This window comes from Miniopterus schreibersii (genome assembly GCF_964146895.1).
Source record: "Miniopterus schreibersii genome assembly, chromosome: 12".
NCBI lineage: Eukaryota > Metazoa > Chordata > Mammalia > Chiroptera > Miniopteridae > Miniopterus > Miniopterus schreibersii.
In genome coordinates this window covers 71,807,431-71,831,731 of record NC_138112.1, presented here as the reverse complement: position 1 = coordinate 71,831,731, position 24,301 = coordinate 71,807,431, and the positions used below count along the sequence as shown (strand labels likewise).

At 61.0% G+C, this 24,301-nt stretch overlaps 1 protein-coding gene across 2 annotated transcripts in view; it reads right to left on the bottom strand.

Annotated features, from left to right (window-relative positions):
• Positions 1 to 2,054: 2,054 nt before the first annotated feature.
• The window catches only part of ANO1 (anoctamin 1), a 119,618-nt gene continuing 97,371 nt past the window's right edge, over positions 2,055 to 24,301 (bottom strand). For both annotated transcript variants that reach the window (XM_081154003.1, XM_081154004.1), the window contains 11 exons: positions 23,700 to 23,774; positions 21,101 to 21,302; positions 20,862 to 20,973; positions 19,723 to 19,780; positions 17,952 to 18,052; positions 16,983 to 17,128; positions 13,721 to 13,873; positions 8,640 to 8,692; positions 7,603 to 7,787; positions 4,611 to 4,716; positions 2,055 to 3,672 (listed from right to left, as the gene is read on the bottom strand). In XM_081154003.1, coding sequence (XP_081010129.1) covers positions 3,430 to 3,672; positions 4,611 to 4,716; positions 7,603 to 7,787; positions 8,640 to 8,692; positions 13,721 to 13,873; positions 16,983 to 17,128; positions 17,952 to 18,052; positions 19,723 to 19,780; positions 20,862 to 20,973; positions 21,101 to 21,302; positions 23,700 to 23,774 — 1,434 coding nt within the window. In that variant the 3' untranslated portion in view covers positions 2,055 to 3,429. The remainder of the gene's footprint in view (positions 3,673 to 4,610; positions 4,717 to 7,602; positions 7,788 to 8,639; positions 8,693 to 13,720; positions 13,874 to 16,982; positions 17,129 to 17,951; positions 18,053 to 19,722; positions 19,781 to 20,861; positions 20,974 to 21,100; positions 21,303 to 23,699; positions 23,775 to 24,301) is intronic.

Here is a 24,301-nt window from a genome sequence, read left to right as displayed (position 1 = left end):
CCCTGTTTCTGTCTCCACCCCTCAGCTCTTTTGTTTCCCCCTTTTTGGGTCTGTTTTGGTCTCTCTCATTCATGAGGATTCTGAGCTTTGCTTGGGGGTAGTTTTTTTTCCTAAAGAAAAAGCCTCCTTCCTGGGGGGCAGGGGTATGTGGCGGCCAGAATAACACCGCGCCCCCAAGATGTCCACATCCAAACCCCAGGCCTGGGAGTAGGTTAGTTCTCCCGGCAGGGGCGGTTCTGCAGGTGTGATGAAGATTAAGGATTTCGAGAGGGGGGTTTATCCTGGATTATTCCGGGGGACCCAATCTAACTAGAGAGGTGGCGGCTTGAGAAGGAAGGACGCCCCGCCATCGCTGGCTCGGAGATTGCGGGAGGGGCCGGCCCTGCCGACACCTTGACGTCGGCCCCGTGAGACCTGGCCAGACGTCTCACTTATGGAACTAGGGGTTAATCAACGTGCGTTGTTCGAAGCCACTACATTCGTGGTCATTTGCCCGGAGAGCAGACAGGTAGGCGGCGCTGCCCCCCAGCTGGGCCTTTTCCTCCGCGTGCAGAGCCTCAGGCGGGCGGCAGAGGGCGGCAGCCACCAACAAGCCAAACCAGGGACGGCGTTTGTGGCCCAGCGTGGACTTCCGTCAGGACCCTGGCTACAGCTGGGTGCGGAGGGGTGACCGGGAGGGAGCCCCCAGGGAGGCTTCCGAGGTGCCACGACACCCTGCTTCTGAGTCCTGGCTACAGAGGTGTGTGTGGGGGGGGCCATGTGGTTGTGCACTTAAGGTGCGTGCAGTTTTGGGTCGCATGTCTATAAAAATGGGGGGGTAGGGGTACAGGGGAAGGGAAGGGGAGAGTGAGAATGGATCACAGTGGATAAATAACGGCAGAGCTGAGGAAACCAGGCCTCAGTTTCACAAGGCTGCCTTTCCCAGGTGCGCCCCAGGGTCCTGGCCGCGGGGCTCACGCCGCCCGAGGAGGGCTGGCTGAGGTTCCTGTGCCGCCCAGTCAGTGCCCGGGGGGGCTCCTCTTCCAAAGGCTGTGGGAGGGTGGGCTGTGTGCTGCGGGCAGAGGCATGAGACCTTACCTTCCAGGCACCCCGACCCCCTCCACCAACACCCCTGCCAGCCCATTCCAAGGTCCACTCAGCTCAAAGGCAGAAAAGCTCGGTTGTCAGTCTGTCTGCCTGTCATCCACGCACCCATTCACCCATCTACCCACCCACCCGCTTATCCATCACCCATCCGTCTACCCACCTGTCTGTCCGCCTGTCCGTCCATCCGTCTATCCCAGCTCACAGGGCTGTGCTGCCCGCTGATGTTTGTTGCTAACAAATGTCCCTTCTTTCATGAAATGATGGTGGCTCTAGGTGGTGGTTGAAAAACAGGTGTCCCACTTACCCAAATGAAAACACTGGCGACTGTGGGCCAGTCCCCGAAAGGCTGGGGGGGAAGTTTAGCTCCGTGAAATCCCCAGTGCTACTCTGTTGGGTTGGTGGGGTCAGGGGTCAGGATTTGGGGCTCATGGAAGAGGCTGTTGGGAAGGTGTGACAACTCCCATCCTGACACACATGTGCACACACACATGCATACAAGCACATACAAACATGCACATATGTGCATGCACAAACCCCGACACGTGCACACGCAGAGGCACACACAAACGCATATGCACGCGCAAGCCCCTGCACACACGTGTACACGGACACATGCATGCACACACATGCACACGCAAGCCCCTGCACACACGTGCACACAGACACATGCATGCACACACATGCACACACATACCCACAGAGAGAGGAAGTCTCAGGAACACCTAGAGCATGTCATGTGTCCATCACCAAAGGAAACGGTGCCTCTAAGTCCGGCCCAAATTCACAGCTCAGCCACGGGGCTCAGGACATAGGAGACACCTCGGGAGCTCCCTCGGGCAGATGTCACCGGACAGCGTTCAGTGAGGAAAGTGTCACCCACCCACATTTACTCAGGAGAATGTCGAGCCACCGCCCTCCGGATCTGTGCACAGTCACTTAAAAAAAATGGTTTCCGTGAAAGGATTTTTGGTAATCACCTGGTTTTTAATACAAGATTCATATACAAAACCCCCGTTTCCAATGACTTCCTGTACACGAGAACACAAGCATCCCGATCGTGCGATTTCAGCAAACAAAGGACATCGCGGCGGCCTGCGGGCCCTGGCGGAGTTGGCAGCTGGAGGATCGAGGAGCGTCAGCCCCGCGCCGCCCCGGGCTGAAGCCGAGCGCGTGCCTCCCGCCTCCCCGCGCAGAGACCGCTCTCCCTGCGCCCCTGGGCGCCCGAGGAGCTCGGGGGAGCCTCCAGCCAGTCTACCTGCAAATCCGGTCCCCGCCACCCGCGAGACCTGTCTGCACGAGCTTTTAAAATCCTAACTGTCCAACAGGAACATTCCTGGGAGTAAAAATGTAGAGAAGTGTTACCAAAATAGAGGCCTTTATTCATAAAAATCTTTGGTAGTAACAGTATCTTAAATTCCTCTCAACGATATCTGGTTAACTAGTAAAAGAAATTCCTTCCACCTTTGAGCTACAGGAAAAACCCCTCAAATCCACCGTAGAGTAGATTGAAAAAAACTCAATAAATATCCTACAGCTGTCGACGGACCCCCTGGGAGCCGTAGGACTTCCCGAGACCCTGTCCCCCCAGAGATGCCTCCGAGTGACCTCTCGCTGTCTGTGGTCCTGTCCCGGGTTTTCCGCCCCCCCAGGAAAATGACAGCTGTGAGGTCGGCTCGCTGGGGTGGGCAGGTGTGTAGCTGACGGTGGGGACCCCCAACGGGCTGGTCGCCGGCTCCCTCGGGCCCTGCGCCCGCTGGCTCTCCGGGAGTAAGCCGGCCGCTCCCACGCCCGCTGACCCACGGGCCGGCCACCTGTCCTGGCCAGAGCGCCCGACTCGGAACCACGGGCAAGCGGCGAACACTGGCCCGCTCTCCCGACCTAGAGGCGGGCGGTCTCGGGGGCCGGGCCTCAAACGGCTCGCTCCTCGACCAAGTCTCTGGTCTCTTTCCACGCGGCACCAGCAGGTGCCCGGTGCCTGGCAGGCCGGCAGCACCTGTCAGGGCACCAGAAGGATTGAGGAAGGTGTGTCGGGGACCCCTCTGCTCTCCGCCGCCCCGGAGGAGACGCCGGGGCCAGACCCGCGGCTGCAAAGCGCAGGCCCCAGCTGTGCGATCGCCCCAGCCCAGCAATCACTGATTAACCTTGAATAGAAAAGATAAAAAAATTCCCTGCGTAATGGTTTTGTGCAAAAACAAGGGGAAGAAAAAAAAAAAACCAACAACAGAAAAAAGATTTAAAAAAATGTTGTCCTATCAGAAGGTGGCCGTCAAGGTTTGCCGCAAACGCAGGAGCCACCGGACCTGGTGGGGGTGGGGCGCCGCTGCCCGGAGAGGTGGCGGGGCGCTACAGGGCCCCCCCGCGGTACTCGGGGCCGTCCTGGCCGGCTCCGGGGCTGTGGTTGTTGCACGGCGCGTCCTTCCTCGGGGCCCTCTCCATCCACGTGTCCAGCAGCTGCTGCTTTCCCTGCTCCTCCCGCATGAACAGCTCGACCATGAGCACCTTCTGCTTGTGGACCTGCTGGCTGATGTCCTTGGGGATGTCCGGGATGACCCAGTCCACGAAGTCGCTCATGAACATGACCAGGTTCTGGAGGGAGAGTCAGCGGGTGGGCGTGGGGAGGAGGGCCCCGGGGAAGGCTCCCCACCTCTGCCCACCCGGCAGCGCCACCCCCCTGCCAGTGACCCCGTGGGCACCACCTTTGAGCTCCTGGCCCTGGTTTTCCAGAAGGTATCACCAAGGCAGGAAACCAGCCAGCAGCCCCTTGGGACATGCTTGCCAGCCTTCTTTTTAATAAATGTTTATTTATTGATTTTGAGAGAGGGAGAAAAGGGGGGGAACATCGATTTGTTCCATTGTTTATGCATTCATTGGTTGAATTCTTTCTTTTTTAAAAATATTTTTAAATTGACTTTTAGAGAGAGAGGAAGGGAGAGGGGGAGAGAGAGAAACATCAACCTGAGAGCGAAACCCTGAACGGCTGCCCCCTGCACGCCCCGCCACTGGGGATCCAGCCTGCAATGGGGCATGTGTCCTGACGGCCGGGAAGCGAACCTGCGGCCTTCTGAGGCATGGGACGACACCCAACCAACTGAGCCGCACCGGCCAGGGCCATGGGTTCAATTCTTGTATGTGCCTTGACCGGGGATCGAACCCTCAACCTTGGCGTATTGGGACAACGCTCTAACCCAACCTGAGCCACCCGGCCAGGGCGGCCACCCTTCTTGAAAGACTCTGAGCTCCGTAAATAGGAACCGTCTCTGAAGGATTCTGGATTCCGTGGCTGGGAGGCTTCAGACATGACCCGCTGGTCACGCATCACCAAGTAAGACAAGTACCAGGCTTTAAAGAAATTAGGAAAATAAAATAAAAACAGCACACACACGGGTGGAACTTAAACTGACGGATGACTCCGTGGGCACGTCCCCAGGTCTCCAGGCGCTGAGCCCTGAGGCCGGCCAGCTCCGGCCTCTCTCACCCTGTCTGACGTGAATTCTCAAACTCCTGGGTGCAGGGGCCCGACGTACCTGGAAGACAATGACGAAGGCCAGCCGCGCCGCCAGGACGGCCCAGAAGTCCTTGGAGATGTCGTACTTGTGTTCCGACCACGGGGGCTCCCGGTAGTCTTTGTACCTGCAAATGCCGCAGGAGTCGGGGGCTGCCAGAGGCCCTCGGGGTTCTGCCAGCGCCCTGGGCGCCTGAGCACCAGGGGAGAGGCAGTGGGGGCAGCCCAGTCATCCCGGGGGGCAGGGAGTCCCTCTCGTGTTGGAGGAGGTGGCCAGGGACCACTGTGGGCTGACGGGGCCCAGGGGCTTTGAGGAAATGAGGGCCCAGAAAGTCCCCGCCGTGGGCACACAGAGCGGGCTCTGCGACCATCAGGTGAAACCCTTTTATCCAAAAGAAGCCCCACCTGAAGCCCCGGTAGATCACACAGAGCAAGCGGGCTTCCCTGGCTGAAGTGGGTGGGGTGCCCTAAGCCTGGCTCCCCCTAACCTCCCCCCAGCCCCCACTGTCCACAAAATCCAGGCGGGGTCCCCTGAAACCCAGTTCGAAAACCACCTGCCCGGTCCGTCCCCTTTGTGGGGAAGCAAATGGAAATACAAAACATTTTCTCAAGGTGGCCTGCATACAAGTGGGGTGGTCGGGGCCTGTCAGGCAACTGCCCCTCGGGGCCCAGCGCCTGCGGCCTCCTGGCTGTTACCCCCTTACCTCTGCCTGATACCTGTCCGCCCCCTTCCCGGTTATCAAGTTCAGATGTTGCCTATTGACTTCCTGCTGGGAGAGACCAGCTCCTCACAGCCCCCCCCCCCCCCCCAGGCCCTGCCTCTGTCCCTCATTCCGAGATGATCTTTATTTATTGTCTGTCCACCGTTCCACCAGTGGGCGTGACGGGCACCTCCTGAGCTTCAGTTCTCTCCGTTCCCTTCCTCTTTCACAGAGGTCCAGAGATGCCCAGGACAGAGCCCGAGGTCCTGTCTCCACCTAGGCCCATCCAGCTGCTCCCTGAATTCAGAGGGCGCTTCGGCTTAAAGGGGCTGACACCACTCTGCACTGGAAACGCGCTGAGAAAAACCCCACAGTTTCCAGGTGAGGGACCCCCGCTGGTCCCTGAAAAGCTGATGTTAGAGACCAGGAGGGGTGGCACCTGGCTCTGTGAGCACAGCAGCCTGGCCTGCACCCAGAACCAGGAACTGCCTTGCTGTGTACCCCTGCGCCATCACCTGGCCTCTCTGGCCTCTGTCTGGCATTCCCTCACTTATTCCCATCATGGGCATTTATTGAGCAGCTACTACATGCCAGACCCCCATCCAGGGTGCAGATTCAGCAGGGAACGCAACAGACAGGGCCCCTCACCCACAGAGCTTTACGTCTGGAATGAGCTAGACGGGAAGGCTGAGCTGCCAACCCCAGAGATAGGACTGGGCTGGGAACACAGTCTGGTGCCAGCTGCTGAGCGACATGAAAGTTGCACAACCCGAACTCCGATGGGAACAGGCAGCCCGTGCTCTCCCAGCATCAGAAGCCACACACGTTTCTCCTCCCTCTTCTTTCTGTGCTCAAGGCCTGCTGCACCGGGACACTGGGAAATGTGTTTGGGTCACCTGGCAAACTCCTATGCATCCCTCAAAGCCCACTTACAGACCTGTCCAGATGCCACCCCCTGCACTGACCTCCATCAGAGATGATCTTATTTTTTCCTGGCTTGGCTCTCCTCAGCCACCTGCTAGCTGCCCGGGGAGGGTAGTAATGATCATGTCCTCTGTGGGGATGGCTGCGAGCCTCCCATGAGACAGGCCTGTTTTAGTGCAGGCACAGGTGGCAGCCAGCAGCATCACAGCTCTCGGCTCTGCTACGCCGCCTCTCTCACACCCACAGCCCCGGGCTGGGCTGGGCGCCACGCCTCCCGCTGCCAGCTCCTCTAGGAGGTGGGTTGACATGGGTGCGGCCGGTGCAGGCGTGGGGCTCCCAGCACCTGCAGCCCGTGATCACGGCCAGAGGACAGGGTGGACCTGGCTAAACTCGAATTCCCGGGAGTGCAGCGGTCTGGCCCACGGGGTTCCGCCTCCACGGGGGGAAAGCAACAAGACACTTAAAAATACGGGCCTTCGCCCTGTCTTCTTGTCTTCAGCCCCGAGCGGCCAGGACACCCCCACTGATGCATGGGACGGGGGGCTGCTTCCTTAACCAAGGCCTGTGACCCGCTTCCTGATCCTCAAACCCAAGGCTGACCCCACAGACACCAGCACTGGCACCTCTGAGGGGGGGTCCTAATGAAAGGACCACAGACCCCCCCTTCTTTCCTCTTAATCACTCTGCCTCTAAAATTCCCGTTTAGTTAAGTAGGTCAAGCCCGAGGGTGTCCTTGGCACGAATGTTCAGTGTGAAGGTGTCGGTGCTCCTGAGTGACGGGGCTCGGGCTCCGCCCGCCTGGCCCCTGGGACACCTGCCTGCGGTAGGACCAGGCAGGGGGTGGAATGGGTCGCCCTGCCCTTTCTCGGGTTTATGTGCCCACCTGTGTGTGTGTTGAAACACGGTCCCCTCCCTGACACAGAGCACACGGGGCACCACGTCACTGTTCCCTGATCACTCAGGGCCACCAGGAGTGTCTGCTGTTGCAACGGCACCAGCCACACCTGCAAAGTCCAGTGGACTCGGTCCTGGGCTTTTCCTGACTACTGGGCAAGAGACATTCCTGCCACTGGGGCCGCGGAGGGGAGGGTACAAAGCAGGAGCTCCTGGGGGGCCGTTCTGCCACCCAGGAGATGATGCCAGCACGGAGGAAACAAAGTTGGGAGGCAGCACCTGGAGAAGGCCCGATGGCAAGCTCTGGCGCCTGGATCCAGCCGTGCCTGAAGCTGTCATGGACTTCGTAGTTAAAGGTACTAAGGGATTTTTTTTTTTCCTGAAGCAAGATTGAGCTGCTCTGTGACTTGCCCCTGAAAGAATCCTGGCTCGAACCGGCTTCTCCCCGAAACCCAGCCAACAGGGCTCTTCACAGAGAGGGGCGAGCAGCAGTACCTGCAGATGTGCACCTCGTAGCCCAGGTCCAGGGGGTCGTTGGGGGCTGTGCCATCCTGGAAGTCGCTGACGTTGAAGGAGGAGAGGGTATGGTTGACGAAGCCGTGCATGGTCCCGTTCTTGCTGTACATGTAGAGGTACACCAGGCGGGGGATGAAGTCGGACGTGAAGGAGATCACAAACGCCTGGGCGGGCACAACGGGGGTGAGCGTGGGTCCTGCGTGCTGGGCCCGGCCACGCGACACACCCTGCCCGGAGTTAGCAATGTGATCGAGACGCCCAGTGAACAGATGAAGGGGGGTTGGGGGCGCTCCTGTCAGCCCCCCTGGCGGCCGGAGGAGCGGGAAGGCGTGGGATGAATGCTGGCAGCCTCTTACTGGCTGTGTGGCCTCGGGCAAGTCACCTAACCTCTCTGTGCCTCTATTTTCTTTTTGCCACACAGGGCTGACAACACCCACTGGACAATCCTCAGACCTTGTTTTCAATTTTTTTAAAAGATTTTTTTATTGACTTTTAGAGAGAGAGGGAGAGGGAGAGAGAGTTTAGGGAAACATCTATCGGCTGCCTCGTGTGCACCCCCTACTGGGGACCAAACCAAGCACATGTTCTTGGCTGGGAATCGAACCTGCGACCCTCTGGTGCCCAGGCTGACGCTCTAACCACTTAGCCACACTAGCCAGGGCACTTTTTTTTTTTTTAAAAAACACACACCAGCAGAATAATTGCCTATGAGGAATCTCTCTCAATGTCTCTCCGTCTCTCTCGCTCTCGTTTGTTCTCAGGACTCTGGGGAGAGAGTGGACTTAGGGGTCAAGGTGGGCATGCAGGAGACTTTCACTCAAGGTGGCAGAAAAAAGTTGAGGAGAATTTGTGATTCCCGCCCAGAGCCCCCCACAACGTCTCAACACGACCAAGGGACACTAACAAAGAGGAGACGCTGCCACCAGCCTGCAGCCGCACCCAGGTTGGAGGCAGAGGGTGCCCAGCTGCCCGGCAGCTCTGCCAGGGCCTCCCTTTGCCCGACGGATGTCACTTACGTTGATGATGACGGCAAGCTTCCCGACGCCTCTGAGAATGTTGTACCAGATTCCTGGGGCGGGGCGGGAGAAGCACAGGGTTAGAGAGGCTCCCGCAGCTGGTCTCGGGCCTCCGGCTGGCAGGCCGGTCTGGGGGCCCTCGGACACCTGCTGACGCCCGAGCCTGCGCGTGGCTCCTGCAGCTCCATCAGCTGTTTGTAAGCAAATCGTAGCTTCTAAACGAGGTGCTTAAAACCAGCTGGCCCTTAAGTGTCCCGAACAAGCCCCCGGGAACCTGTTTATATACTAACTGGTTTAGACAATGCCTTTTTTCTAGAAAGACAAAGGTTTGATTCAGGTGTAGCTCCCGCCCATATGAGCCCACGGCATGGAAACTTGGCCCGAGCCCATGAGGTTTGGTGCCTAGCACTATTAGACAGCTCTTTTTTTCTGTCTCTATATATACATACTTTTAAAAATATGTTTTTATTGATTTCAGAGAGAGGACGGGAGAGGGAAAGAGAGAGAGAAACATCAATGATGAGAGTCACTGATCGGCTGCCTCCTATATGCCCCCTGCTGGGGATCGAGCCCACAACCCGGGCATGTGCCCTGACCGGGAACTGAACTGCGATCTCCTGGATCCTAGGTTGACACGCAACCCCTGAGCCACACCGGCCGGGCATCTGTCCGTATTTTGGGACCGGCCTGAAGTAGTGACGGGGTCAGAGAGCAAAGCCAGGGCCCCCGGTGGGTGAGGCTGGGTCACGTCCTGGGTATAATGACCATTTCCCATAGCACCTGGTCCCAGGTGGGCAGAGGATCGCCGCCCTGCACCAGGAGCAGCTTGAGCTCCTCCATGGGCCCAGGAAGGAGGCACCTTATCTGGGGGCGCAGAGCAGGCCCTGCCAGTTAGGGCCTCCACGCTGTGACTCCTGGGAAGGGGCCCAGCACCCCCTGCCTGATCCCCACCCCACCCTAACCCAGTCCTGTTGGGCCAGGAACCCTGTTGCTGAGCCAGATTTGAGACGGACGATAACTGGTGCTTCTTGGAAAGGGCAGGAGAGGCCCGAGGCCCGTTAGTGTCATTGTCATTACTGAAGAATGGGGGGGGGGGGTGGAGTTTCTCTACCCGGGGTGGAGGCTGCTTCAGGCCGGGAGAACAGTGAGCTCCTGGGGCGCCTCCTAGCCCTGTTTTGGGGGTGCATGCTGATGGTCTGCAGAGACATGAGTTCAGGTCCCTGTGGCCCCGAAGCTAGAAACCATGGGCTTGGGGCAGCACCGAGGCCAGCGTGTGAGATGCTGAGCTCTCTTGCCCCCCCCAGCCCGGCCTGTGACAATTCTGTGACAGCAGCGACCGACCATGCCTGCATCAGCAGTCCCTGCACCCATGGGAGCTGTGACCTAATCCGGGTACAAGCTGGCTGTGGCTCCTGAGAGCAGGAACAGGGTCACAGGCACGTGGCTCCGTGGCCGTGAGAGCATTTTCCCATGGGTACCATTCACTCGTTCATGCAGGCCACCTGTGGGCCCAAGTCTGAGATCTCCAAGCTGGGGTGCTGGGCACGGGTGAGCCCGGGGAAGGCTGAGGTCTCCGGGTAGCGGGCTCCCGCGGGGGGCAGCCCCTGAGCTCAGCACGAGGAGACAGGTCTGTGGCCGGGCCAGTGACTGGCCCAATCAGCCAAGAAACGTGGCAGCAGGGAGCAGGTGGGCCAGCCTGAGCTTTCCAGAAGTTGGGAGCTAAGCCCGTCCTACAGGTGCCACAGTGTCTTCATGTGGTGGCCGGTGGTCTTCTGTGAGACCCCCACACCAGAATCATGGGGTCGTGCTTAAGGGCACCAGGGCACCAGACCAGCCTGTCTCGGGGTCTGACTCTCCCCCAGGCGCTTGGCCGCACTCCACAGCGGGAACCACCGCTCTGCGTGCTGATCCCCAGGAGCCAGGAAGATGCTCTCGGGGAAAATCTCTGGGTTTCCTTAACGAAACCTCGCAGGGCAAAGCTGCCTTCTTCTGGGCACCTCTGTCACTCTAGAGGCCCTAAGCCCCATTTCCAAGAACACGACAGGGAGGTGTTTAGTCACCCCTGACCACATGCAGCGCCGGAGCTGAATACAGGCAGGAGTTTGTTACCCGGAGGCTCTGCAGAAAGAGGCTGAGAGCAGGAAGCGCGTTCATCTGGTGTCAGAGGTCAGGGCTGGAAGCTGAAGCCGGTTCCCACGCACAGGGCTGGGTCCCCTGCGGCGATCGCCACGCCCCCTCTCCATGCCCAGGCAGGGCAATCGGGGCGCCGTGCCTTTGTGGCAGAGCTTGTCCCGGCCACCCCACCCCATGGGTGCAGGTCGCGGGGGCCACTGGGGCCCTCTGTCCCCTCGGGGCCCCGCATGGATCACAGAGAGAATACAAAAGCCTCTTCAAGGAAAGCTTACAGCAAAGCAAACCGGTGAAAGGAAGCAGATTATGTCTTCAACCAACCGTACAGGAACCGGGAAGCGAGAGGCTGATCTGCCAGGACCAGAAAAAACCCAGCAGCTGCGAGCCAAGCCCCCGCAGGCCCGCGGCCAAGCCTCGCTTGCGGTGGGAACACTGGCCGCAGTGGACCGTGGAGGCCGGAGGCTGCCCCAGGCTCCTCTCCCCCTGGTGGGTTTAGAGTTTTAGGATGTTGCCGCAGGGGACAGCGAGGGCTTTGCCAAACAACGGGCGCCAAGGCAAACACACGCCTGCCTGCCGGGGACTCGCCTGGGGCCTCCGGGCACCTGAGAATCGGGCCTTTGTAAGAAATGAGGGCCGGGGAGGCCATGCTCGCTCCTTTACTGCCACTGCCCGGGCTCCGGATTTCCCAGGGACTCTCCGGGGCGCCTGGCAGGCCACCCACTGCCCGGTGAGGCCTCTGGTGCCATCGGAGCTTCTCAAGGATCCGCTCCTCGTGGATGTGTGCAGAGCCGGTGACACAGCTCTGTCACCCCCCTGGCCTCGGTCTGCCATCTGGAAAGTGGGACCCAGGATCTGCCCAACCTTCCTCAAGAGGCTCCTCGGAGGCCCCGACCACAGATCACCCGGGAGAAGTTCAAGTCCAGGCCCACTTGCCAGGGTCGCCCGCGGAGCAGGCGCAGCGCATAACGGGCCTGCTGCGGAGTCTCAGTCTCCAGAGGGGCCCTGCAAACGCGGCCTGGGTTTGGGTGGCCCGTAGCGAAGACTGGCTTCTTACATTTTAACGTGTGAGATGAGAATGTGTGAGACCTGGCTGCTTGGACACGAGGACATGGCCTCCCGGTCCACGGAGACTGACCGTTGACTCCCGGGGGCTTTCACAGGCTCGGGTGCTGAGCTCGGACCGTGTCGGGGGGGCCACGGACGAGGCAGAACCAGGGGCCAGAAGGGGCCAGAAGGGACTCGGAGCGCCAGCTAGTTCAAGGGCCTCAGCAGCCGCTGCAAATCGCACGCGGAACCTTACAGGGAAGGGGCAGGGAGGGCGTCTGCGCTGAGACGGAGGGAAGCTAAGGTGTCAGAACGAGGGTGGTGGCCGCCACACTTGAGTCCTGGCTCCCACGTCCCTCCCCATGGAAAGCCAGGGTCTCCAGGCTCCTCTCAAAGCTGGGCCCCAGGTCCCCCCACGGATCCCACAGCTCGAATGTGGGGTTGCTCCTGAACCAGATGAAATCACCGACACGTGACCATGTCCGAGCCGGGGAGATGGAGATTTCCCACAGTTCACCCCAAGAGACCACCCTTGTGACGGAAGCTGGAGTCCCAGCCATCTCGGAGGTGGATGGTGGGGGTGGCGGGTCTGGCCACCATCGGGGGGTGGGCCGGCCAGCAGAGGCCCAGGCTCGGACCAAGGACAGGGATGGGATGGCCGGGGGGCAGTTCCAAAGAGGACAGAGGAGCTCCTGGCGGGGCTGATGGAGGCCCTGCATCGTGGCAACATCATACCTGGGCTACGAAACGGTGAAATGGGTAACTGACACCCTACGTGGGAAAGGCCCGGGGTGTCCTGTCACACAGCTACCCAGTCTCTATTCTGGTAAAAGGACAACATCTCCAGCATGCAATTCATTCCAAGAATTAGCACTGAAGTTCTGTCCCCGATACGACTGTTACATAACAGATATAATGAAAATATTTTTGTAATTCTCTAACTCAAGATAAAATCACAACACTTTTTTTTTTTTCTCCCATCATGAAAACTGGGTCCCAGTTTAAGCGGACTGACTTTAACACCTTGCTGACAGGTCACGATGGAAAAGTAGCCGGCAGCATGGGTGAGTCTGGCTTGAAACAGCCAGCCGGCAAGGTATTAAGATAAGACGGCAGGGTGCTTGTCGGTGCGGGCTGCCTCTGGCCGGGGTGCACGGGGCTCTGAGACCCACCACCCGATGTCCCCACATCCCTCACCACCCCTGGACAGGCAGGCACCCACACTGGCTTAAATGCCTCTGGTGACGGGGAGCTCACTACTTCACAAGAACCATTAGAAAGTTATTTCTTGTGCTGACATTAGATGTGTGAGCCCCCAAGGCCCAGCCTCTTGTTCACACGGGTGAGGAGCCCCTTAAAGACTTAAGGTTAAAGCGCTTGGGCTGCCCCTCAGCCCCGACCCCTACAGGCAATGGTCTTCCTTCATCAGGGGAAGGGGGGGGTCCTCCCTCCTTTCCTTTCTTTCTTGCGAACATGAAATGATTAAATGATACCCTACATAGGAAGCCCTTGTTAAGCAATTAACATGAGCTTCCCCGTCGGTCTAGCTCTGTGCTCTGGGGGGTGGTGCGCACAGATGTCCTGGTTGGGGAGGGGATGCTGAGGGTCACCAAAGGGAAGGACAGCGCTTGAACCTGGGGCCGTGGATGCTGAGACATATCCGCGACTAACTCTTGCCCAAATATTCTCATGGCCAATACATCTCAGGAGTCGGGAGGTGGGAGTGGGGGTGGGGGTGAAGGAGCCTTGGGGTCTTGCATCACCCCCGCCCAGGGTCTCTGAGTCTCCTTCCAGGAAAGGTGCAGCGAGGAGCCGTGGGGGCCCCGTGCCTGGCCCCACTTTGATGGCTCTGGCTCTTGCTCCCCCAACCCCGGCACGTGCTCTGACCCGCCCCGTGGGTCACTCACCGATGTCTTTGGCTCTGACGGCCACCGGCCTGCGCAGCTCCGTGACAAACTTCTTGGCATCCAGGCGGATCTCGATGATGTTATTCAGCAACGCGAACAGGGGGGCCAGGGGGAAGGACGCCACGAACAAGGTGACGAAGCCAAACTGGATGACTGTAGAGAGAGGGGACTGTCAGCACGCCTCACGCCGCCTCCTACATGGGGGTCCACTGCCCCACGAGCCCTGAGCTGACCGACTTGGTCTGGCTGGTGCCCTGCCTCAACCCTAACCCTAACCCTAAAACCCTAAAACCCTAAAACCCTAACCTAACCCTAACCCTAAAACCCTAACCCTAAAACCCTAACCCCAACCCCTCCCATGGGCTCCCTGCACACATGGAAGACGGTGACCGGGGAGTGTGGCTCTTGAACAATGGGAGTGAATCCCCTTATCACACATTTAATCTTATGTCAACATTAGAAATTTTTAATAAAAAAATAATACAAAGTAATACTGAATGTAAACTGTAATTGAAAAGCAAAGGAAATCATTACTAATGGGAAAAGGGCCCGTGAGCGCCAAGGCCCAGCCTCGGTCATCGTGCCTGGGCTGGGAGGGACCTCGAATAGGGCCCTAAGCTCCCATCAGCCACAGGGTCCTGGACGTGGGGGGCCTGCCAGCACATCCAGGGCCCCTTCCACCAGGCCCCGGGGAGCCAGGCAGGGACCACCACTGTCCAGGACGACAGGGCCCCTGCCTCAGGATCCTCCCTCTCACTCCTCATGAGCAGGCCGCCTGCCTCTGCGGCGTCTGCCGGGGGCGCTGCAGCCAGCACAGGGCTGGCGACCGGAGGGGACAGGGAAAGGTTGCTGAGCAGACCGAGTGGGGCTGCTGGTCCAGGAACTGCACACAGGACCCGGCCAAGGTGCCCCGTGCCAGGCGGTAAACAAGGAAGGGACAGAATGTCACCATGGGCCTGGGCAGCTGAGTGTGGCCATTGTCAGCTCAGCGGGGTGGGGTGGGGGCTCCATGTGGACGCTGGTCCTATCTGAAGGCTCTGGGGGTGATGGGGCCCTAGGACAAGCTCAGCACGCAGGCTCAGTGTGCAGGCCGGTGGGGGGGCTGCTGAGGCCGGGGCCATGGGCGCCCCCACTCCTGTTGCACTGATGGGCCAGGAATGGGGGTGGGAGGGAAGCTGGAGCCTCGATGGGGCTGGGGCAGGGATGGGCCATTCTCGGATGGGCCTTCGCTTCCTGTGTGCAGGCCCCTGTATGCCCTGGGTGCCAGCCTAGGGGGCCTCGAGGGGAAGAGGGGCAGCGGGTGCAGAGTGACCCCTGGGTGAACAGGACAGAGGTCTGGAAGACTCACACAGAGGGCCCCGGATGGGGCGCCCCTGGCCACTGCAGGAGCTTAGTTTAAACGCTGGTTCTCTGGCCCATCTCTGGTCTGAGCCAGGCAAGACCTGGGACTGTGGATTTTAAAACAAACCCCTGGGCCCAGCCGGGCATGGCTCAGCGGTTGAGCATCGACCTGGGATCCAGGCGATCGGGGTTCGATTCCTGTTCAGGGCATACGCCCGGGTTGCGGGTTCGATCCCCAGCAGGGGGCATGCAGGAGGCAGCCGATCAGTGACTCTCTCATCATTGATGTTTCTCTCCCTCTCCTTCCTCTCTCTGAAATCAATAAAGGTCTATTTAAAATAAATAAATAAATAAAAATAAAACAAACCCCTGGGCAAACGCAATCTGTGGGCGCTGTTCCGCGTGGGGAGGTGGTGAGGGGCAGGGCGACCTTGGGTGGAGGCTTCTGTTTTATCGCGAGCCTTCCCCGTGCTCCCGTTGGCCCAGCCGGTCCATATAAGTCCTCCCAGCTTCCCAGTGAGGCGTGGGGCACGGGTGGGCCGCCCCCTGGGTGGGCAGGAGGAGCCTGTCCCAAGATCTAATTTCATCAAACCCAGGGGGGACCATGGGACTCAACCTCCAGCCATCACAGAAATGAAAATCTGGGGAAACCTCCGTCTCAGCCCACCGCAGGCTGCCTCTCCCCTCCCCTCCACGCGGGCAGCAGGGGCGGCCCTGCTCCCGGCCCCAGGCTGAGCTGAACGGCCCACCTGCCTCTGGTTCAGCCTGGATTTTTATCCAAGCGGAAAACGGAGAACCTCATCCAAACGCAACACTGTCCCTTTGTTTGAAGCCTCAGCGCTCTGTCCCTTCCGAGTCAATGGCCCGGGGCTCCCTGCGCGATCGTCTGGGGAGCTGGGAGCCGCGTTCATGGACCAGCCGGGCCAACGGGCGCACAGGGAAGGCTCGCCGGCCACGAAGCAGACGCCCCCACCGAGGTCACCCTGCCCTCCCCGCCTCCCTCCCGCAGCAGCGCCTGGCTCCGTCTGTCCAGGGGTTTGTTTTATTTTATTTAATTTATTTTTAATCCTCACTCGAGGATATTTTTTTCCCCATTAACGTTTAGAGAGAGTGGAAGGAAGGGAGAGAGCGAGAGAGAAACATCGATGTGAGAGACACACTGATTGGTTGCCTCCCACAGGCGCCCCCGGTGGGGCCAGGGATGGAACCTACTACCCACGTGCATGCCCTTGACCGGGCATCAATCCCTCTGACTTTCAGTGCTCCCGCCAATGCTCTGACCGCTGAGCCACGCAGGCGGGGTGGGAACCAGCATTTAAAATAAGCCGTCCGTGGCGGCCAGGGCGCACCCCCCGCGGGACCCCTCTCTCCCTCATCCGTTCGTCCAGCAACACGCACTGAGGGCCCACTGCGTACCTGGACCTGTTCTGGGTGCAGGGGGGACTCTAGAAAGGAACGAGGGGAGCTGACAGCCAGCGGGTGATGGGAACCGTGAAGCAGGGGAGGGCAGCTGGGCGGCTGGGCAAGGCGGGGCTCCCCCCTCCCAGCAGTATGCTCAGGGAGACCCCCCGGGGTGGACATTCAGAGCCAACTCCTGGGGAAGGGACAGAGGGAGTCATGCAGGTATTAGGGGGAGAGCATTCCCGGCACCGCTAGTGCAAGTGGCCACCTGTGTCTAGGTGACAGAGGGGAGGCCTGTGTGGCCGGAGCGGAGGGAGGAGGTGGGGAGGGGAGACGGGCAGGGAGGCTCCGGGTGCTTGCCGGTGGCCGCACCTGGCCTCCCCCATCTGCCCCCGCTCCGCCCGAGAGCTCCGCGCCGCCCGGGCATCCTCCGGGCCCTGGCGGCCTGCGGGGACAGTGCGGGCGACCAGGCCCTGGGTGGAGGGCCGCCCCGGCCGCCCGCCCCGCGGCCCGCGCTCACTCATCTCCATGTACTCCGGGGTGAGGCCCGCGAAGGGCTCCAGCGTGAAGTCCGCCTCGTACCGCTGCTTCCTCTTCAGGTGCTCGCTCTGGGCGGCGGGGCTCTGGCGCTTCAGCCGCAGGTAGCGGATGAACTTCTTCATCTTCCTGAAAACGCCACGGCCCGGCCCTCAGTCAGGCTGCCGGGCGGGAGTCGGGGGCAAGGGTCCGCACCGGGCGCCGGGCTTCAGACTCCCGGGGCCGTCCTTGCTGTGGCCTGGGCCGGGCTGCTCTGCCCACGGTCCCCTTTGCCCTTTCCCCAGACGCAGGGTCAAGGGTCACCGTTTTGTTTGCGACATAAGGAAGCAGAGGCCCAGGAAGGGCGATGACTGCCCGAAATCACAGGGAGGCCCTGGCCGGTGTGGCTCAGGTCAGAGCGTCGCCCTGTGCACCGAGGCGTCTCGGGTTCGATGCCTGGTCAAGGGCACGCACCTGGGCTGCCGGTTCGATCCCCGGCCCTGGTCGGGCACGTGTGGGAGGCAACCAATCGATGTCTCTCTCTCTGCCTCTCCCCCTCCCTCCCACTCTGAGAAGCAATAGATAAAATATCCTCGGGGGAAGGTTAACAATAAATAAGAAGATCAATAAAATCATGGGGATCCCTGAGGGTGCTGGGGGTCTGGCTGTACCTAAGGGACCCTGGGAGAGAGGAAGCCAGTCCCAGGGCCTTGAAGAGGGACCCGGCCGCGGTTCCTGAAGGATGCTGGGAACGGAGGCCCAGCTTCCACCCGCAACCTCAGCACCCGTGGGTGCCCCGCATCCCCAGCCCGTCTGGGAGCCGAGTCACAGGCGCCCTCCCCTCCGCTATGGGGTGGTTACTGCCCTGTCCTCCCCCTCTGTCCGCGCCATGTCCCTGTGTCCCCCCGCCCTCCCCCCAGCCCCTGGCCCCCCGCGCCAGGCGCCCTCCCGCCCCTGGCCCCGCGGCACTCACGGGATGCCGATCTCGAAGAGGTTGTTCTGGATGAGCTGCTTGCCCAGCATGATGATGCTGAGCTGGATGCAGAGCTCCATCAGGCAGCCCCCCGGGGCGCACTGCGGGGAGGGCAGCTGTGAGACCCCGCCCCGGCCCGCCCCGCCCCGCCCGGGACACGGAGGGAACCGCAGCCCCCAGGGAGGGGAGCTCGGCCTTCGCGGGTGGGCCCGATCCCATCCTCCGCAAAGCCGGGTCCGCGTCCTAACCCCGGAACCTCCGAATGGGGCCTTATTTGGAAACAGGGTCTCTGCAGACGTGACCACATTAAGATGAGGTCACACGGGAGCAGAGTGGGCTCCCGTCCAGTGACTGGTGTCCTTATAAGAAGAGAGACGGACACACCGAGAGGCCGAGCGAAGCCGGAGGCAGAGTCCCAGTGACGCGTCCGCATGCGAGGGAGCCCCAAGGCTCGCCTGCGGCCCCCAGAAGCTGGGGGAGAGGCCTGGGGGAGCCCGCCCGCCACCTTCGGAAGGATACAGCCCTGCTGACACCTTGATTTTGGACACCCGGCCTCCAGAACCGTGAGAGAATCCCTTTCTGCTGTGCTGAGTCTCCCCGTCTGTGGTACTTCGTTCGGCCCCCGGGGAGCCTGTGCCCCTGGCCTGTGGGCTTGGGGCCGGGACCAGGCCCGGGGAGGGAGCACAGGCCAGGGCCAGGCGGGCAGCGCTGGGGCTGATCTCGGGCTCCCCTCCTCGCCCACGGCCAGTGCCCTGCCCCTCGCACCTGCTTCCTGTCCACAGGCCCTGCACGGCCCCGCAGGCCGGGGTCCACATAGTTGGGGTGCCACATGGTGAGCCGGCCAGCCACCTCTTCGAGGCCTAATGCCCTGTCCTTAGGGGCTTGTGTGGCCTCAGGCTGGGGGCCGGGCAGGTGTGACGGGTGAGCTTAACTCATCGGAGCAAACAGAACTCAGGGGACACTGGGTGACCCCCTGAGTACAGATGACCCTTCTCTGAGTCCCTGGTAAATCTTTTTATAAGTTTACTTTGCAGAGTCATCATGTCATTAAGAAGATGGTGATGTCCTTGGCTTTATTCTATTCTACAAAGGCACGTCCCCAACTCCTTCAAACACCGAAGAGTTCGACGGGGCGCCAGCGACGTGAAGGGCGCGTCACAGCCGAGAGCAATGCTGGGCTCTTCCCAAACACCCGACACTGTGGGTGAGGCCCGGGTCGGGACGTTCGGAGGCTGGCACTCAAGGGGTCGCACCTCTAGGCTGTGCCCTGGGCAACTAGATCGCCCTGTACCTGATGTCCACCCCAACCTTCTCTACCCTGTTTCGCAGGGTCTTTATCAGGGAGACACCCCCTGTTTTCCCAGAAGCCCAGTTATTCTGGGAGTTGAGCTGCTGACCATTTCCCCTGAGACCAGGGTCCCCAGCAGGCTCTGAAGCCTCCGCTTGGCCTTTACATCTCAGTGTTAAGGAGAAGGTAGCTGAGTTTAGTTTTTCCCTCATCTTAACCAAAGAGAAAAACATTCACGGCCTCATAGAAAAAGGGAAAAAATATCGGTGTCGTTTCGTTTCACCAAATATGAAGAGGCTCCTTTTAGGGGAATCTGTACGGACACCCCTAATGCTGTCAGAGCCAGGCCGCCACCTGGGGGGAGAGGGACCCCCAGGGGAAGGAGGGAAACTGCCGCCTGATAGGGAACCCGCCCCGTGTGCCCAGGGGACAGGAGGGGAATCGGAGCGGAGGGGGCACCGGGGGACGCGAGCATCTCCTTACCTCTTCCATGCGGAACGACCGGAAGATGTACACGTAGTCGCCCGGGCGTCCCACGAACCTGTCACGGTTGGGAGGCAGTTAGAGAGCAGGGACCCGGCTTGGGGACCCCAGAGGGAGGGGGGAGCAGAGCGGAGATTCCCGAAGTCACGGCCCCGAGTGCAGACAGAGGCTTCTCCCCGCCTGTTCCATTGGCTAAAAAACAACCCCTGGGGTTTCTGCTGGTCCAGTGCTTGTGTGGCTCCCACACCCACGCGGGGTAAGAAATGTAACAGGACATCAAGTGGCTGGGGGGACAGAAGGAGGGACCCCAGGAGGGGACTAAGGTCAGGCTGCCACCCGCCAGGGCAGGGCCACAGAACCCCCAGGGCCCTGGGTCAGGCGGGGTGGGGTGGTTCCTGGGGCTGCCCCTCAGCCTCCTGTGGGATGTGCGGGCTGAGGGACCCCCGGAGGGGCAGCTCCAGGGGCCTGGACCCCTTGGTGGGGCTCTGGGGCCCCCGGGTGGGAGGAGAGTCCAGGGTCTTGTAAATTACATGATGCCTTGGGAGGGGCTCTGGGGTCAGACCTGCCAGCCCCAGGGGTGGTAGGGAGTCTCGGGCGGGGGGGCCACAGGCCTCTCCGAGCCCAGGATGACTCCGAGGGTCAGGCATGGGGTTCACCCTGTCACCAGCCTGGGGCATCGAGCTGGGCAGCAGCCACACTTCGCGCACCTTCTCCACAGCCCTCGCCCTCAAGTCATTCCGACCCACTGTGGAAGAACCTGGAGCTCACTGGGGTCCTTGTTATCTGGGGTGCTTGTTATCTGGGGTCCTTGTTATCTGGGGTCCCCACTGCCGAGGGCCCTGCTATCTAGGGTTCCTTCTGTCTGGGGTCCCCACTGCCCAGGGTCCCTGCTGCCTGCGTCCCTGCCCCCTGGGGTCTCTATTATCCAGGGTTCCTGCTCCCTGGGGTCCCTGCTGTCCAGGGTGCCTGCTGTTTGGGGTCCCTGCTGACCGCGGCCCTACAGGAACCAGCACCCGGCGGCAGTGAGAACCACGCTGACTGCTCTGTCCTGGGCCAAGGTGGCCCCACGGGTAGGACACAGGGAGGGGAGCCCCACGGCACCGGGAGGGCCCGGGGGGGACAGGCTGCGAGGGTCCTACCGGCCCTTGAAGAAAGCCACGTAGAAGATGGGGGTGTAGGAATTGACGAACTTCAGCAGGAAGGCCTTGAAGATGAGCCTCTCCTCGAAGCTCTTCTCGGTCTTCGGGACCTCTGGAAGGGCGAGAGCGGGCCGCTGAGACGCCGGGCTGGCCGCGCCCTCGGCCCGGTGGGCTGCTCGGAGGCGGCGGCGCCTCAGGCCCGCGGCAGGAGGGAGGCCCGGCCCGGGCGCCGTGCTCACCGATCCTCGTGAGCCAGCGGGCGATGCAGCCGTAGACCTCGTCCAGCAGGATGATGACCACCAGGTTGAGGATGACCGCCGTGGCCGTGACCGTGACCCGGATGTTGGACCGCACGGAGGGCGAGGAGTTCATGGCCAAGGCGGCGGCGGTGGAGATCCTGTAGATGATCACGCCGAGGACGATGGCGAAGGTCACCGCGATCTGCAGAGGCGGAGGGGATGCCCGCTGGGCCGCCCGGTCTCACCGGCCCGCTCCCTGTGCCCCAGCCCAGCCCTTCCCCCACCCCAGGCTTCCCGTCACCCCCCACGCGTGGGGGCTTCGTGGCGTTAACTCCACAGACACGGGCGAGGGACTAGCTTCTGTTTTACAGAAGAGACGGAAGATCAGAGAGGTCAGGGAACCCGCCAGGTCACACAGCACACACGCTGGGATTCACCAGCCCGGCTGGGCGATGGATGGCAGGCTGACCACCGGGAGGGGGCTTCCCCCCAACCTGGTGACTGTGCGGACGCAGGGACACTCCTGGGTGGAGCACAGTTTAAGGGGGGTGGGTGGGGGACGGGGTGGTCTGATCCCGGGTGGGCGCTGCTGCAGGCCTGGCTGGGACAGTCAGATCGAACCCCTTTTCTCAACCTCTCTGGAGCCACCAACACCCTCTGGCTTGTCCCCAGGAGTGAGCCCCTTATCCTGCCAAACCCGCTGCTGGACTGGAACGTCCCATAAAGCTCGGGTCGGGGCGGCCTGAGACCGGGGTGGGGGCTGGCTGCGGTTACGTCTGTTCCGTGTGGAGCTGCCTGTCTGTCTGACTTCCTTTGCCTGTTCCTTGAAGACCCTCATTCGGCCAGAAGACCCTGTCCTCGCCCTGTCCTGCCCTAGGGCTGAGGCCACCTGCAAATCCGACCGCAAGGGGACACCGAGAGACGCAGGCTCCACGCTCCTCCCGCTCCCCCCTGCGTGCCCCGTGTGCTCGCACATTTACTCCCATCAGGGAGCGGAGGGGGCCCCGGCTCCCTAGGACGGTCCTGAGAGGCTCTGAGACAGTCCTGGGGCTCTCGGGGTACACTGGGCATCTGTAGCTGGGTTCACCTCTCAGGGACACCGCAGTCAGCAGGGTCTCCTAGCAAAGCTCTTATTTTGAACTTCGGGCTGTGACTCTGCTTCTGCTGGTGACTAACGGGTGACCACACCCTGCCCAAGAAACGGCTGTGGGCCCCCCCCCCCATGGAGGGGCCGCCCTGTAGGAGGTACAGGTACACTCCCCGCCGGGCCTGGGAACAGGGCTTTCCTCGGAACATCCCAGGCTCCTGCCAAGAGGCCCCTCCCGGGAAGGCCCCGCCCTGGCCTCGGAGATGCCCTTGTGCCAGCGCGCAGAGGGGCAGAGAAGGCGGCGGGGCCTGCAGGGTGACTCAGCACGGCTCCCCTCCCAGCGGAAGCGTTGGCACATCCCTGCGACAGGGAGCCCGATGCAGCCTCCCTGCCTGGGTACCTGGGTACAGTTCCCCTCTGGGAGGAAAGGGCCTCCAGGGCCGGGGTCTGGCTGGTGTGGTCACTCCAGTGCCTCTAGGACGGGGAACACGGGGCACATCGTGGACATGCAGCCAAAATCTATTCAGTGAATGGAGCTCCTGAGGGCTCGACAAAACTCACTGATGCATCCGATGGGGCCACCAGGACATCAAGGGCCAGTTCGCTCCCTGCCCACCATCCCGCCTGGGCTGGGGAGTGACATGCGCCCACGTCCCTTTCCCTGCAGCTAGAGGGGGCACAGGAAATGGTCTGACCAGTGAGACACAAGCAGAGGTTGCGGGCAGGTCTCTGGAAAGCTCCTTCCCCTTGGCCCTAACCCTGCCCCCTGCCTGGAGAGCAGAGGCGATGTTGGCGGTGGAGCAGCCCCGTTGTGACTGAGAGGAGGCACAGGGTGGGTGAGGCGGTCACTGAAGCCAGTGTCCTGTGGCTTTGTGGAGCTGCCAGCCCAGCCCTACGCTGCCCACTGCCTCACTCCTTATGTGAGGAACTTAAAGCTCCCCAAAAGGCCGTCCAAGGAAGTGACATGTAGCCAAGGGCTCCTTGCTGGGGTGCGGAAGGGCCCAGCCAGCCTCCCTGCCTCCTGCCACCTCCTCGCGGGTCCTTCTGCAAGGTCACTGCTGCTTCTCTGCCCGGCGCCTCGGTCTCCTGCTTCCCGCACCCCCTGCCCTGCGAGGTGAGCCCTGGGGAGGCTCCGGGCCGGGACCATGCCACCCTCAGGTTATCCCAGCACTGAGCCCAGAGCCTGTTCAGAGGGGACACTCGTGTGCCTTTGGGGCATGTGCTCCTGGGCCTTCTCAGTTTCGTCTTAAACAATGTCTGTGAAATCTGGTTGGAATGAAGAGTTATATGAACGTGCCACCGTCACAATGAAAGGTGGGCATCGGGGACCCCGGGAAATCATCTCACCGACCCCAGGGCATGTGGAGCCCCCCTGGGGACCACTGGGGAACTCCGGCTCCTTCCCATTCCAGGGGCGCCATCCCACGAGAGGACACCTGCCGCGGTGACGGCCGATCCCGGTGCAGGGAGAGGCTCCCTGAGGTCCTCCCGCCTCCACCTTCTGGAACTTACCATGAAGATGATGGACACCAAGTTGGTGAAGTAGGCTGGGAACCGGTCTCTCCAGGTCAGCTTCACCTTGTCGGTCTACAACATGGAACAGTGCTGGTCACTGTGGGAGCCGTCATGGTGGGGAGGTGTGTGTGTGTGTGTGCATGTGTGCGCGCGCATTTGCACACGTGTGTATGTGTGCTGTGTGCGTGCACGTGTGTTGTGCATGTGTCCACGTGTGTGCTGTGCACGTGTGTTGTGCATACCTATGTTATGCATGTGTGTGCATGTATATGTATGGTGCATGTGTGTGTGCGAGTGTGTGTTGTGCATGTGTGTGCATGCCTGTGTGTGTTGTGCGTGTGTGTGTATATGTATGGTGCATGTGTGTGCATGCGAGTGTGTGTGTGTGTTGTGCGTGTGTGTGCGTGTGTGTGTGCTTAGGTGCACACGAACTCAGACAACAGAAATACTTGGAAACACCTTAAAAAACCACATCTGCAGGTGATGCGCGGATGCAAACATCTAGTGTTCACAGAAACAGCGGGGGTCTCATGACCTAGGAAATGTCCTGTCACAACAGGAGCCACAGTCCTTTAAAATGGGCCTCTTCTAGTAATAGT